The 15,910-nt window shown below is 41.1% G+C and overlaps 1 protein-coding gene across 4 annotated transcripts in view; it reads right to left on the bottom strand.

Moving 5' to 3' along the window:
• LOC113115401 (chloride channel protein 2-like) overlaps nucleotides 1-15,910 on the bottom strand; it is a 53,884-nt gene that overhangs the window by 9,285 nt on the left and 28,689 nt on the right. For 3 of the 4 annotated variants that reach the window (XM_026282957.1, XM_026282940.1, XM_026282966.1), the window contains exons 4-18: nucleotides 14,006-14,134; nucleotides 13,765-13,898; nucleotides 13,577-13,654; nucleotides 11,841-11,864; nucleotides 11,343-11,421; nucleotides 11,085-11,210; nucleotides 10,917-11,001; nucleotides 10,479-10,580; nucleotides 10,206-10,290; nucleotides 9,862-10,020; nucleotides 9,118-9,187; nucleotides 8,630-8,740; nucleotides 8,095-8,305; nucleotides 7,854-7,987; nucleotides 6,678-6,856 (exon numbers count right to left, since the gene is read on the bottom strand). In XM_026282957.1, coding sequence (XP_026138742.1) covers nucleotides 6,678-6,856; nucleotides 7,854-7,987; nucleotides 8,095-8,305; nucleotides 8,630-8,740; nucleotides 9,118-9,187; nucleotides 9,862-10,020; nucleotides 10,206-10,290; nucleotides 10,479-10,580; nucleotides 10,917-11,001; nucleotides 11,085-11,210; nucleotides 11,343-11,421; nucleotides 11,841-11,864; nucleotides 13,577-13,654; nucleotides 13,765-13,898; nucleotides 14,006-14,134 — 1,706 coding nt within the window. The remainder of the gene's footprint in view (nucleotides 1-6,677; nucleotides 6,857-7,853; nucleotides 7,988-8,094; nucleotides 8,306-8,629; nucleotides 8,741-9,117; nucleotides 9,188-9,861; nucleotides 10,021-10,205; nucleotides 10,291-10,478; nucleotides 10,581-10,916; nucleotides 11,002-11,084; nucleotides 11,211-11,342; nucleotides 11,422-11,840; nucleotides 11,865-13,576; nucleotides 13,655-13,764; nucleotides 13,899-14,005; nucleotides 14,135-15,910) is intronic. The other variant, XM_026282948.1, reaches the window with a different exon arrangement.

The raw sequence follows: 15,910 nt of genomic DNA, 5'->3' as shown, positions 1-15,910 counted from the left end.
TTTAAAACAAATCATTTAATAATACTGTTTCATGTAATCTTTAGCAAATATCTAAATGAATATCCATTGTATTACTATTATACTGTATTATTTGCTTTGAAGCCTAAATTCATTTGTAGCATTTCATATGATGGAATTGAGCTTTTAGTGTTTCATTTTAATTTAATTTAGACAAATATGGCACAATGTAGAAACTACAGATATGAATTCATCAGCTACTGTCCATAATCTGAAAATAATTATTGGCGTATCATTAGTGGCCATAATGCTAATATTAATGCACCCCTGAAGGTTTTTTAGCATCTAAAACATTGTGCAATCTGAAAGTGCATGTGAGGTTTCAGTTTCACAGAAAAATTGCATTCAGGCTTAGAAAAACTGTCACACCACGGTCTGTCCAGCAGAGGGAAACCTTGAGCACAAGACCTTCCACAACTTCCTCGTGATTTCCTGTTAATGATTAGCTCAATGATATCACCTGTGCCTGGCTTGTTAGTGTTTGTGTGTGGGCATATATAAGGCCTGCATTTATTTGTATCTTTGCTCAGTCTTGAAGTTCTTTTGTTCAGACAGATCCTTTGGCCCTATGTTTGGATTTCTTTGAGAGACTTTTAGCTCAGAACTTTGACCTGCTTATTTGGAGGCTTTACTTTGTTTTTTGAACCTTTTTGCCTTGTGGATCTGTACCTTCTTCAGCCATGCTTCAGAGTTTAACTCTCATGTTTATTCAAGAAAGTCACTAAGTAAAGACAGTTTGTTTTTCTCCAATCCTGCCTTGTGTGGTTCTCTGCAATTTGGGTCTACACTGCTCTGTGGTGTAGTGGCTAGAGCATTGGGCTACCTGCAACACATTCTGGGTTCTAGCCCCGGTTGTGACAGCAAGACTGAGCCACAAAATGATGGACCCAGCAGAGGCTGAACAGATTCATGGAGCCCTTAGCAAACAGGGAGTATTGCTTGGAACACATGCATCACAGCTACAGAGGCTGACAGATGCTGTTAACCAGATTGGGGAATCTCTGCAACAACTACAAGCCAGCTTGCCCCGAGAACCTGTAGCAGCACCGGCCTCTGATCCTCCACCAATAGCTGCACCTATTTCCCAGGAACCCAAGATCCCAGCCCCTCAACGCTATGATGGGAAGCCTGGTACATGTAAGGGTTTCCTGACTCAAGTCTCTCTGATTTTTGAACTCCAACCCTCTTCCTTTGCTTCTGAGAAGGCTAAGATTGCATATATAATATCCCTGTTGTGTGATCGTGCCCTGGATTGGGCCTCAGCTCTTTGGAGACAACAGTCCCCCGTTTGCTCAGATCTAAAGGTGTTCACCGAGACTCTCCAACAGGTGTTCGACCATCCAGTCAGTGGCCGTGAGGCAGCAAGAAGGTTGCTTGACCTACGCCAGGGGCATCAATCTGTGGCTGATTATGCCATTGAGTTCCGTACTCTGGCTTCTGAGAGTAAATGGGATTCAGAGGCTCTTCTTTCAACCTTCTACCGTGGCCTTTCTGAAGATGTTAAGGATGAATTAGCCAGTAGAGACTGGGGTTCAAGTCTGGAGGAACTCATAACCTTGGCCATCCGCATTGATAACCGTATTCGTGAGAGGAAAAGAGAGCGTTGCTCTCCGCAAGTCATGCCCATGTTATCACCTACAAATGTTCCAGAAATCGTCCATCTCAGTCAACAGACAGAGGAAGAACCAATGCAGCTGGGCAGGACTCGTCTATCACCTAAAGAGAGAGAGAGACGCATGAGAGAGGGTCGTTGTTTCTACTGTGGAGGTACTGGCCACATGCGCTCTTCCTGCCCTGAATTAGCGTTAAAAGCCAAGGCTCGCTAGGGTGTGTGGGGACCTTAGCGAGTGGAACTGCCCAGTTTAACACTCCTCACTCCCGTTTACTGTTGTCCGCTACCATTACTTGGGGGGATGCGAAAGATAAGAGAATATCATTGAAGGCATTTGTGGATTCAGGTGCGGCTGACAATTTTTTGGACATTGAACTGGCAAAAAAGATGTGTATCCCCTATGAGACTTGTCCTGCATCCTGGAAAGTTGAAGCCCTGGATGGCAGACCTATTGGGTCTGGAGTGATCAGGTTTAGAACCGTTCCTCTGTGTTTAACCATTGAAGCTAACCATCATGAAACAATCTCCTTTTATCTTATTGAGTCTTCCAGAGAACCCCTTATTCTTGGTTACCCCTGGTTGCGGCTTCACAACCCTCAATTTTCCTGGACCTCGGGAACTCTTCTTGACTGGGGTTCAGCATGTAAGGACTCCTGCACCTTTCCTGCTTCCTTTGTGGCTGGGAATAAAGAAATTCTGGCAGCTATTGAAGAGGTGAGTGTCTGTTCATTGAATAATCTACCAGATCTGACACTTATGCCCCTTGAATATTATGAGTTGAGAGAAGTGTTTAGCAAACAATGTGCTACCAAACTACCACCTCACAGACCATACAATTGTGCTATTGACCTCCTTCCTGGCACACTCCCTCCTAGAGGTCATCTATATTCCCTCTCTGCCCCAGAAACTAAAGCCATGAATGAATATATTCAGGATGCTTTAAGAACTGGCTTCATTCGCCCATCAACATCACCAGCTAGTGCAGGTTTCTTTTTTGTCCCTAAGAAAGATGGCAGCCTTAGGCCTTGCATAGACTACCGTGGGCTCAATAAAATAACTATTAAGAATCGTTACCCTCTCCCACTCATGTCATCTGCATTTGAACTGCTTCAGAAAGCTAAGATTTTTTCAAAATTAGATTTGCGGAATGCATACAACTTGGTACGTATTCGGAAGGGTGATGAATGGGAAACAGCCTTCAGTACTCCAACTGGCCATTGGGAATACCAAGTCATGCCCTTTGGATTGGCTAATGCCCCAGCTGTGTTTCAAGCTCTCATTAATGATGTCCTGAGGGAGATGCTGAATCGTTTTGTGTTTGTCTATCTAGATGACATATTAATCTTCTCAAACTCTCTACAGGAACATATTCACCATGTCCAACAAGTTCTGAAGAAGCTACTTGAGAATCATCTTTTTGTAAAGCTTGAGAAGTGTGAGTTTCATGTGTCTCAAGTCTCATTCCTAGGGTATGTTGTATCTCAAGAAGGCATCCAGGTGGAAGAAAAGAAGGTATCTGCCATCACAAACTGGCCCCAGCCCAAAACACTGAAGCAGGTACAAAGATTTCTTGGTTTTGCCAATTTCTATAGGAGGTTTATTCGTAACTTCAGTACAATTGCAGCACCCATTTCCGCTCTTACGAAGGGTTCACCCACTCATATTCACTGGACTGCTGAAGCTCTAAAGTCTTTTGACAGGTTAAAGAAACTGTTTTCTTCTGCCCCAATCTTGGTACACCCAGACCCTGAATTACCTTTTATTGTTGAAGTGGATGCGTCTGAAGTGGGAGTAGGAGCAGTTCTCTCGCAGAGATCCGTTACAGATAACAAGGTTCATCCATGTTCCTTCTTTTCCAGACGCCTGTCTTCAGCAGAAAAAAATTACGATGTGGGTAACCGAGAACTCCTAGCTGTGAAACTAGCACTAGAAGAGTGGCGCCACTGGCTAGAGGGGTCCAAGCATCCTTTCATTGTGTGGACAGACCACAAGAACCTGTCCTATCTACAGCAGGCTAAGCGCCTTAACCCCCGTCAGGCTAGGTGGGCCCTCTTTTTTACCCGTTTCAATTTTGTGATCTCTTACAGACCTGGATCAAAGAATGTAAAGGCTGATGCCTTATCACGGCAGTATGATTGCTCCCAGAAGGACCGTTTCCCAGAATTCATCATTCCCAGAGACCGCATACTGGCACCTATTTGCCGGTCCATCGAAGATACTGTGCGTGAGGCGCTACATGGCGTGCACATTCCTGATGAGGTTCCAGCGGGATGCTTGTTTGTCCCCAAGGAAGCAAGATCTGAGGTCCTTCAGTGGGGTCATGCCTCCTCCCTTGCTGGACATCCAGGAGTAGAGAGGACATTGGATTTTATTCAAAGACGGTTTTGGTGGCCAGAGTTGTCAAGAGAGGTCCGATCTTTTGTACAAGCCTGCCCAGTCTGTGCTCAACAGAAGGCTTCTAATCAGCGCCCTGCCGGTCTTCTACACCCATTGCCAATCCCTCAACGTCCCTGGTCTCATATATCCATGGATTTTATCACGGGTTTGCCAGTATCTGAAGGTAACACTGTTGTACTGGTGGTGGTGGACCGCTTCTCTAAAGCTGCACATTTCATTCCGTTACCTAAACTTCCTTCTGCTAAAGAAACTGCTGACATTGTCCTGCAAAATGTTGTAAGGATCCATGGAATTCCGGTGGACATCGTTACGGATCGGGGTCCCCAGTTCATGTCTCGTTATTGGAAGGCATTCTGGTCTCTATTTGGCTCTTCTGTCAGTCTCTCTTCAGGTTTCCACCCTCAGTCAAATGGCCAAACAGAACGGGTGAATCAGGAGTTGGAGAAATATCTTCGCTGCTTCACATCCCATCAGCCATCCTCTTGGAGTCGGTTCCTGGTATGGGCAGAGCTGGCACACAACACCTTACGCAGCTCCTCCACTGGATTTTCTCCATTCAAGTGTCAATTTGGATTTGAGCCACCATTGTTCTTCAGTCAAGAAATAGAGGTTGGAGTTCCTAGTGCAAAAAGGTTTGTTGAACGTTGCAGGAAGACATGGAAGAGGGCTCACTTAGCCTTGAAAAGTGCTTCAGCTCGTTTCAAGAAGTATGCTGACAGGAGAAGAAGGGTGACCCCATACTTCAGAATTGGACAAAGGGTCTGGCTCTCAGCTAAGGATTTGCCTTTAAGAGTTGAGTCCAAGAAACTTGCCCCAAGATTTGTTGGCCCATTCAAGATCACTAGAAGGGTCAATCCCGTTACATACCAGCTTGCTCTACCAAGATCGATGAGAGTAAGACCTACCTTCCATGTTTCTCAACTGAAACCTGTAGTAACCTCTCCTTTGTCTCCCCCAGGTCCCGTCCCTCCCCCCCCTCGTATTATAGAAGGTGGCCCCACGTATACAGTGAGGAGGCTGTTAGACTCAACACGCCGTGGCCGTGGTTTTCACTACCTGGTCGACTGGGAGGGATATGGGCCTGAGGAGCGTACCTGGGTGCCAGCACGACACATCTTGGACCCAGACTTGATCAAAACATTCCATCACCTGCATCCTGACCGTCCAGGGCCGTCTGGAGCCGGCCATAAAGGGGGGGGCCCTGTCACACCACGGTCTGTCCAGCAGAGGGAAACCTTGAGCACAAGACCTTCCACAACTTCCTCGTGATTTCCTGTTAATGATTAGCTCAATGATATCACCTGTGCCTGGCTTGTTAGTGTTTGTGTGTGGGCATATATAAGGCCTGCATTTATTTGTATCTTTGCTCAGTCTTGAAGTTCTTTTGTTCAGACAGATCCTTTGGCCCTATGTTTGGATTTCTTTGAGAGACTTTTAGCTCAGAACTTTGACCTGCTTATTTGGAGGCTTTACTTTGTTTTTTGAACCTTTTTGCCTTGTGGATCTGTACCTTCTTCAGCCATGCTTCAGAGTTTAACTCTCATGTTTATTCAAGAAAGTCACTAAGTAAAGACAGTTTGTTTTTCTCCAATCCTGCCTTGTGTGGTTCTCTGCAATTTGGGTCTACACTGCTCTGTGGTGTAGTGGCTAGAGCATTGGGCTACCTGCAACACATTCTGGGTTCTAGCCCCGGTTGTGACAAAAACATGTGAATCTACACTACTGTTCAAACGTCTAGGGTCAGTGCGTCCTTGCTGAATAAAAACACTAGTTACTTATTAGCTAGAAGTGTGCTAATAAACAGCCAATATGTTAATAATAGACATATGTTTTATAAGTATACTTATAAAGCAAATATTCTGCATGACTATATTTTGCATCCTTTAATCCTACCCAATACCTAAACTAAACAAATACCTTACAAACTAGTAATAAGCAGCAATTAGGAGTTTTCTAAAGCAGAACTCATAGTTAATAGTTAGTTAAAGGTGCTGTAGGGAACTTTTGTAAAAAAATATTTTTTACATATTTATTAAACCTGTCATTAAGTCCTGACAGTAGAATATGAGACAGATAATCTGCGAAAAAAATCAAGCTCCTCTGGCTCCTCCCAGTGGTCCTATTGCCATTTGCAGAAACTCCATCGCTCCCGGTAAAAAATAACCAATCAGAGCTGCTGTCCGTAACTTTGTGTTCAAAATGTAGAAAAATGTATATAATAAGCGAGTACACCATGAATCCATTTTCCAAACCGTGTTTTTAGCTTGTCCTGAATCACTAGGGTGCATCTATAATGTGGTCTATAATATAAAAAGTCTATATCTATAATATAAAAGTGTTTATATTCGGACTATTTTAGATTGCTTCGGGGGTACCGCAGCGGAGTAACCCAGTACCTTTGTAATTCTTCATAGACATAAACAGAGAAAAGTAGTACGATGTTCTTCTGCAAGATGCAAGCAGTTCTGTTTATTAACCGCTAGAGCGTCAAAGGTTCCCTACCGCAGCTTTAAGATCTCAAAATAAAGTGTAATCAAAAAAAGTATTGACCCCAAACTTTTGAGTGGTAGTCCATATCTGATTAATCTTTATAATGACAATATAAAATGATATGCCTTTCATTCCTGTATTGTAATTAACACTAGCATACCAGGAACCGTACGCCACAACCAGTCCTGGAGGGAGAGTCTTGGGGGAAGGTGGGCACATGGGTGCCATTGTCCTGAGCACGTTCTCTCAAGTACTCCAGCCTGCGAGCTCGGCAGAGCTGCTGCGAGAGCAGAGACTGAAGCTGGGAGCGCTCTATAGAGCCCAGCAGGATCATGGACTCTGGAGCCAGGTGGGGACACAGGCAAGGGAGACAGAAAGAAAGAGAGAGAAAGAGAGAAGTGAGAGAGACACAGCGGGAGAGCTGGAGGAATGGGGGATAGCAAAGGGAAAGTGTGGGAGGGTGGGAGAGGAGATGGACAAGGTAAAGAATGTGTCTGTGACAGGGTATGATGTGGAATTGTGGGATAACATTTCCAACTGTAAGCTTTCATTTGGGAGCATCAAGAAAACATCAAGCAAAACATCCAAAAGTATTTACAGCCTCATTTTTGCACACTTATTTACTTGTATTTTGTATTTACACTGTCTCCATTGTTAAGCATCACACAAACTAAAACTGTACACTTCTCGTGGTCAAGCAATACATCAACTCAGAATTGCTATATCCAGAAATCAATCCAATATACTGATTTGGTGCTCGAGAAACATTTAGTATCAAACAGCTGTGCTTCTTAATATTTTTGTGGATACTTTTTTTTGATGAATAGAACGTTCAAAAGAGCAACGTTAATTTGAAATAGTAATATTTTGGAACATTAAATATGTCTTTACTATCACATACGTTCAGTTTAATGTAGCCTTTCTGGAAAGTATAATAATAATAATTTTAATACATAGTTTTAGGTCAGCAAATTTGCTTTTTTTAATATAAATTAATACATCTTAGATTTTATGTATGTATTATATGTAGTACACACACACACAAACACACTACTTTGCTCTCTAGATATTGGCATCAGTCATTTAAAACTCATTCTGAACACTGCTCATTTCTTGCCAAAAATCTTTCCGCAATCAGAAGCTGATATTGAAGAGTTATTTCAGCCGAATCACTCTTCTACCCTAAACAAAATGGGGAAAAAAGTCTCACATCTGTCTTAAAATTTCAAATGTAAGATAGTGGTATGAAGGACATATGCACAACAAATTATTATTATTTTTTTTTTAAATTAAATTAAAATATTTATTACAAATATGTATTATTTATATGACTCACCTTTGGACTCCACCAAGGCCAGGGTTTTAAGCTGGCCTGTTATGAGCGCTTCCTGCAGGTCCCGGTAAGAGGAGGAGAGAGTGATATACCGCACGTCTCTCACCATTATGTCCTCCACACGGATATTATATTTCCTTCATGTAAAAAAATCAAATAAAAAGAGAAATAGAAGTGAGCATTGAAATTCCAGGGAACTGATATGAGAGTGACAATTTGGGAAAGTTAAGTAAACAGCCCTCACTCCTGTCCCCAGCCCAGCTCTGGCAGGTAGGGAAGTTTCTGGATCCGGATGATGGAATCGTAGAGGGAAGGCTGCAGACTCTGGGCCACGGCATTGGCCAATATCACGGCGATCATCACGGGCAGGATGTGCGAGATTTGCCCGGTCAGCTCGAACACAATGACGGCGGTGGACACGGTGTGAGTGACTGCGCCGGAAAGAGCCGCCGCCCCTGTGGGAATCACCATTTCATCTCGTATCAAACTACAGTCGCAGTCACCTGCCGCAAGCCATCTGATTTCCTATTGTGCTCCTGACAAGCTTTCTGCTCCGCTGCACACTGCAGCACTACCTCTGAAACAATTTCCACGGGCGAGATCTAATTTGGCTGTTGGTCTGTGTGGGGTAATGAAAAATGTATGACTCTTGCATACAACACCCTGCAGGTTCAATTACGTGTGAGAATAAGATATAGCCACGACGGGCTGAAACTGATGGCTTTTGAAAGAAAACTAATGGATATCCCCGAGAAGGCATGCACAATCGACGGTCTCACCTACAACTGCGTATGCGCCGGGAACTATGGGATATACAGTGCTGTCAGCATGTATTCCTTCGGGGAAGACGGCGGCCATGCTCTCGCCCACCAGTCGACCGAACCCGGCCCCTGCACGACACACAGAATTCACAATTTAGATACAATGACGTTTTGGGAGTTACAAAAACCCCAACGCGTGCTTGACGTATACTTACATGAGATCACAAACACTGACTCCTGAATAAAGCTGCAGTGATTTCACGACTTTACACACAGGCTTTAGTGAATAAGACAGTGACGAGGGATGGGAATGGAGAACATGATTGCGGGAAAAGGAAAACAACCATTAAGAACAAACTTAAAGTATGGTGGCTGGTATGAACACAAGAGTAAAACGATGTTCAAAAGTACTCGCTCATACAATAGTGAATTGAAATGGAAACCAAAAGAGCATATCCCACAGTGCTGACTTTCAAAACCAACAAACGCACACGATAATCACATACCGATGAGGAAAACCGGCATGAAGGCCCCACAAGGAACAGGCATTGTTGTGGCCAAAGCTGACATCCAGAACTGAAGAAGACGTTTAGAAGCCACAAGGTCACACACTTGAACAATGACACCGTTTAATAATTAAGCAATATCACACTCGCTGTTGTGATGCTGTAGTTAAAAAAAAATCAGGATGACTGTGATTTGCCTGCAGCTGAATCAAGCTGGTTTTTACTATATATCATAAGCACAATTCAACACATACAGTAAATAGCTAAAACCAGAAGTTAATACTTAGTGACTGCCATTTCAGAGACATTATGACCATATGTTTTATTTATTTGCAACTAGAATAAATATAAAAGAAGCTGTATAATACAATAATGTTAGATTCACATATTGCCTAGTGTTTTACATTGAACTACTTCATCCCAAAAATAAAAATGTATTGAAAATACACACACCCTCAGATCAAGCACCATTAAAAAGAAACAGGTTGGTGGATTTTGATTTGACAACAGAGGATGGACTTTTCTAGTGGAGGAAGAAACATTATAAAAATTAGACTTTTGGTATTTTGGCCAGAAACAATGGTTTAAAGTTATAGGTGTAATGCTAAATTTCTCCAAATATGTTCAGATGAAAAACAAACTCGGCCTGAGGGGTGATTGCATTTTTATCAGTTTTGAATGTGGGTTGAACTATTCCTTTAACAATCATGGTCTTCATATTCAACATAATATGATGAGACACACCTTCATGACAATGAAGAGGAGGAGTGTGATAAACACACCGACTTGTGGATGCTTCCAGGCCTGGGGTACTTCACTTGAATACGCAAACTCCTCAGCAACACCTTGCTTGTACCAGGTCTGGTTGTCAAACAGTGCCACTAGTGACTCATGTTGAGTCAGCTAAATGAGGAGGCAGCGCAGTTTGTTATTTAATGCAGAAGAACTGATCTCCAACAAATAAATCTATCAGCATGAGGCACACTCGAAAGACTGGAAAAGTCTGGTTGTGTAGAAAGAAGAAAGACATAGAGAATGAAATCTGAAGGAATTGAAATGAGAGACAAGATAAACATGAAACATCAGACCTGGCCTGCCATGAACTGTCCAAACCCTGGAGGAAAGGTGAGTGTAGAGACAAGAAGAGTGACCACTGCTGGATACACTAGTCTTCTATGGGATATACAAACATGAGAAAGAAAACTTTTACATAAAAAAATACTAAATACATGTTTAATTATTATAAAGTAATATTCTTTGTAAAATTCTTTACAATGGAACGAAAATTTATACTGAGCTAGTACCTAAAAAAAATGCATTGGACAATGAGAAATACTGTTGAGAAGCAGTAAAAAACTCACTTTTTTAGCAAAAACTTGTTGATGGTTTTCTGTTTTCTCATAGACTCTACTATGATCCTGTTCAGGTAGACAAACAACGCACCTCCAAAACCACTGGCAATCCTGAGAAAACAACAACAAACAAACAGATTGCATTAATCTCATAAAACAAGAGGCATAACTATGATCATTGCACATTTCTATTTTACAAAAAAAAAAAAAAACTAATTTGTAGGGTTTAAAGACTAGACGTGTGAACCTGAACACAACTCTACATGTTTGAAAGCAGAAGCATAAGCTTTGCAAATAAACTGTTCTAATGCGCTCAGACATTTTTTACACAAATGTTCTTAGACAAGGATGTTGGTTTGCATGAAATCAGTGTTTTGACTACTGTAATTACAATTATGCAAATCACATTTCTGTTTAGGAGAAAGACAGCGAAGGTGAGACACAAACCCGAGCACAGCAAAAGCTGGAAGCTCTTGGAGGTCAAAGGGAAAGTCCAGACGAAAGCGCGTTTTGAAGAGAGCCGTGATTGTCTCTGCAGTATGACGAAGAGAGAATGACAGTCAGAAATTCATGACGTATGAATCATCTGGCTATCATAACGGATTTTTCCCTCACCCTCATCCTTATTCCACACCGCCAGCACCCTGAAGATAAAAGCACTGAAGGTTGCCGCGAAGAATCCTCTCCAGTAGTTCCTCACAGCAAAGAACGTAGATGTGACCTCAATACTAAACAGCACTCCTGCCACAACACAGCAGATCATATGAAAACAACTCTGCTCAAAGCTGGAAGTGTACAGGGGAACGTAACTGTTATAAATGTGATATGTCGTTATCTCCAGTGGCCAGCTATGATCACAATGTCAGGACTTACCTCCAATAGGGGCCGCAAAGCAACAGCCCACCCCCACTGCACAGGCGGCTGACAGCATCTCAGTGTTTCTCAGCTCGTTCTGTCAGATTAACAAGAAAACCCAATGCATGCAAATCCTGTTTCAAATGACTGTCGCGGTGGCATTTAACAGACAGCCAAAAGTGGAACAGGGTAATTACACTGATGGATACATGGCAATGACATGCGGAACAAGGTACTGCTGTGAACACAGTTAAAAAATGGACAAACACTGCTCTTTCATTCACTATATGCTATCTTTGTGAGCGGAATGCTACGGCCAGGTATGATGAAGTCCAGGAAGACTCTAAATTGCAATGGAAAAATGGTAAAATTAAAATAAATAAAAAAATAAAAATCACAAATGGAGATTTAAAAATAAAATAAAATAAAATTAGATTTTTTTTTTCTTTCATTACAACACTTTCAGTAAATCTGATCACATGGACACACCCAAACATAATAATACCTGCATCTTACCTTGTTTCCCTCAAAGGGCTCTTCCTTCAGCAGTAAATCAAAATAACACACATACATGTGAATATCTGCACTCTGTTCTTTCAAAACCTAGCAATACTTTAAGTACTGACACTGTTGTTTAAGTTTCAAGTCTGTATCTACAAACAAATAGATAATTTAATTAAAAATAAATCTTAAAAAAGATTTTAAAATTTGGACTACGTTTGATCTGTCTGTCTATCTATCTACACATCCATTCCAAAAGAAATCTATCTATCTGTTTTTCCCTGGCCCTAATTGGAGCTCATTCATATCCAACTATCAAAAGTAACTCCCACAGGTATGAGGTGTCAGACAAATAATTATCAGCACGACCTGTTACCCCAGACCCCACTGCCTGATTAACTGTGCAAACATGCCATTGACATTTGCCTAATTAAAGTGCATTCAATTACAGTGCAACAGTTCAAATGTGCCGGAATGTTTATGTTCTCCGATTTTCTGTCAGATTCACTCTGCTATAACAACATGTTATTGATCCATTCCCCAGCGTGCTGTGATCTCTCAGGTTACTTTGTGGGAAGAGTCCAGAGGGTTTATGTGGAATCACATAAAAGCTGACAAACGGCTCCATTCACTGTGCTTGACATTCCCTCGAGAACCGACACCTTGTGTACTCTGACTAATCACAGACTAACGAAAAACCCTAGAGAACCCTCAGCTGTTTGTTTGTATGATACACGCAGATGAGACTGGAAGAACAAGGCCATGATATTCCGGTTGCAGTGACATGTAAAGTAATGATACAAACACAAGTCATTGGTAACGCTTTATGATATCTCTCATTAATGGGTCATTATTAACAGGCCATTGCATCATTTAACAAATATTATATGATGTTTAATTGATCAGTAGTTAAAGTACAGTCAAATATTATTAGCAGGTGTTACCCCAACTATTGTTGTTTTCAGTGTTTTTTTCCTTTTCAAGAAGAGTCTGAAAATATCAGGTAGATTTAAACTAATGCTAACTCTGTGTGCACATTTGCTTTCTATTTCCTTCATTTTAGAGTGTGACTGCAGTGCCCAAAAGGGTTCTTAAAGCTGCGGTAGGGAACTTTTGACGCTCTAGCGGTTAATAAACAGAACCGCTTGCGTCTTGCAGAAGAACATCGTAGCCGGAACTACTTCTCTCTGTTTATGTTTATGAAGAATCACAAAGGTACTGGGTTACTCCGCCGCGGTACCCCCGAAGCAATCTAAAATAGTCAGAATATAAACACTTATTATAGGTGCACCCTAGTGATTCAGGACAAGCTAAAAACACGGTTTGGAAAATGGATTCATGGTGTACTCGCTTATTATATAAATTTTTCTACATTTTGAACACAAACAAAGTTACGGACCGCAGCTCTGATTGGTTGTTTTTTACCGGGAGCACATGAATTTCTGCAAATGGCAATAGGACCACTGGGAGGAACCAGAGGAGCTTGATTTTTTCACAGATTATCTGTCTCATATTCTACTGTCAGGACATAATGACAGGTTTAACAAATATGTATAATTTTTTACAAAAGATACCTACTGCAGCTTTAATAGGGCTACTAACATGTCTGATTATTTGATTGTAAATTGTCTTTTGTAAAGCTTAATATGTTGCAATAATGTTTGTTAGTGGAAGGTATTATAAAGTGTTACCACAGAATGAGATGTCAGAAAGTTACTGACAAAAGACAGCATTCATAGAAAATCTCTCACCATGTAGATTCCTCCAAACAACGCCATGAATTTGCTCAACAGAGCAGCACACAGACTGGCAACATGAACAAATGGTCCCTAGAGGACGCGAGGGGAGATAGAAATAACAGATGTGATCGAAGGGCAAAGGCTTAAAGTATTTTAGCATTAGAACGCTTATCTAGGATCAGATATCCCCTCTCGTGCACCTCTTTGCCCAGAGGCATGCCACTTCCAAGGGCACAAGTTAAGCCAATCACTTTGGCGACGAAGGTTTTGAAAGTGAGGTACTCTTTTAGCACCACACCTCGGAGAATGGTCTTCATCTCTGGGATCCCAGAGCCTAGAGGAAGAAAAGACGATGGGGTTTACAAAGAGATCTGAGAACACTTAAAGGCCATTTGGCTTAAATTGATTACGTGAGCATGGGTGAGTGTGTGCGTATCTCACCCACTGCCTGTGGCGCCAGTATCTGTGTGAAGCCGGCGGAGAATGTGATTAGAACTACTGGGTAAGTGACCCAGGCCAGGTACTGTAGCAACATGTTATTGTGCAGACCACCGTACATCCACTTCTGTGCTGCAGACACAGACACACAAAATATAATTACATCTCTGTAGAGGGATAAGATGTCTACCAATGCGTGTCCTCGTGCACTATTCTATGTCATTTGTAGTATAAATAGTGTGAGTAGTGTGTTGATGTTGAAAACTGCAAAAAGAAAAAGTACACTTCATATACCTGATGGTGCACTTAATAAACAAAAAAATGACACTTAATGTACTCAACATGCACTCAGCTGTCTAAAATTCATACACTAGATGGTAAAGTACATAGTAAATTGCATAATAGTCATCTGGTATGCAACTATAGACTATATGTGTACATTTACTTGTGTTTAGTTATTTAACTGTTAATTTTTTAAGTTCATTGTCCTGCCCAGTTTATACTGACACCTATTAATGTGGATGAAAAATATGTATGTGTGTTTACATATATATATATATATATATATATATATATATATATATATAATTTTATTTAAATGGGCATAACTTAATCAAACTATAGACTATACATCTACTTTTACTTGTGATTTGTTATTTATTTTTTATTTTTTACTATTCATTTTCCTGCTCAATTTGAAAGCTGTCTTAAAATTAATACTGACACCTATTGGCATGGATACAATAGAAAACATTTCTGAATAAAGAAATGCCCATGACTGAATAAAACTTATGCTCTGTGATTAGTTGTAAAACTTTCCAATTATTTTCCTACCCAAATCAATGACACATAATGGTTTGGATGAAATAGTGGAGTTTTTTTGTAATTGAAAAAATGCCCATTAAAGGTACAATTTGTAAGACATTTGCAGTAAAATATCCAAAACCACTAGGCTAGTGTTATATATTTTGTGCAGCTGATTACTAAAAATATCTCTAATGTTTTCAACTACTAGTAAATCATGAGAAAATTCCCATTCTAGACAGTGACCCGGGGTAGTGCAGTCGCCTGTCAATGATGTTAGTTACCCTTTGTTACCGCCTTTACTGACGTAGAAACCACATGACAACAGTGTCGCTGACAAATGTGGAAGTAGCTTTGCGACAAACTTCAACTAGAAAGAGATGCCGATCTTGCTTGTGTTTTACTCGACAATTGAGTTGTTTTGATTCGTATCTTTACAGAGAACGTATGCTATTATAACGATCAACAAGATTAGTATTATGGGGCATACACGCCAAACGCGGAGCATCACGTCTCTAGACCCGCAAGAGGACGCGTCTGGTTTCATAGTGTGATCGCATCTTTGCATTGACTTTGTATGTAATCTAATTGCGCAAATCTTTGAATTCGCATTAAATCCATGATTTATCTTTCCTTCTGATTGATGGCCGTCAGCGGTTGGGTAGAAGACAACAAATCCCATCATTCCACACTCCTTCTTAGCGTCTTCAAATCACATGATTGTTATTGTTTTTGTAGTGAGTGTTATTGTTTTTGTAGTTTGTTTCAATTCCTTTTCCTGCCTGAACTTTATACTGACACCTACTGGCGTGGATGAAAAAAATATTATATTAATTTTATTATTTTCATTGAAGAGATGCACCTTAACTGAATCAAAAGTGCACATTAATATGATGATTACTGGGATCATTTAAATCGGCTGAATATGATCTCAGTGGTCCACCTACAGTGGTCCAACTACAGTACATTAAAGTCCCTTTAATGCTAGTCATTTCACTTGATCCCCTTTCACACTGCACGTCGGACCCATCATATTGCCGGAACATTGCCGGGTCGCCTTCTGTGTGAAAGCAATCACGTCCCGGGAGAGCGCTGTGTGAACAA

This window comes from Carassius auratus, chromosome 2 (assembly GCF_003368295.1).
Source record: "Carassius auratus strain Wakin chromosome 2, ASM336829v1, whole genome shotgun sequence".
NCBI classification, from domain to species: Eukaryota; Metazoa; Chordata; class Actinopteri; order Cypriniformes; family Cyprinidae; genus Carassius; species Carassius auratus.
This window is presented reverse-complemented; position numbering and strand designations above follow the sequence as displayed.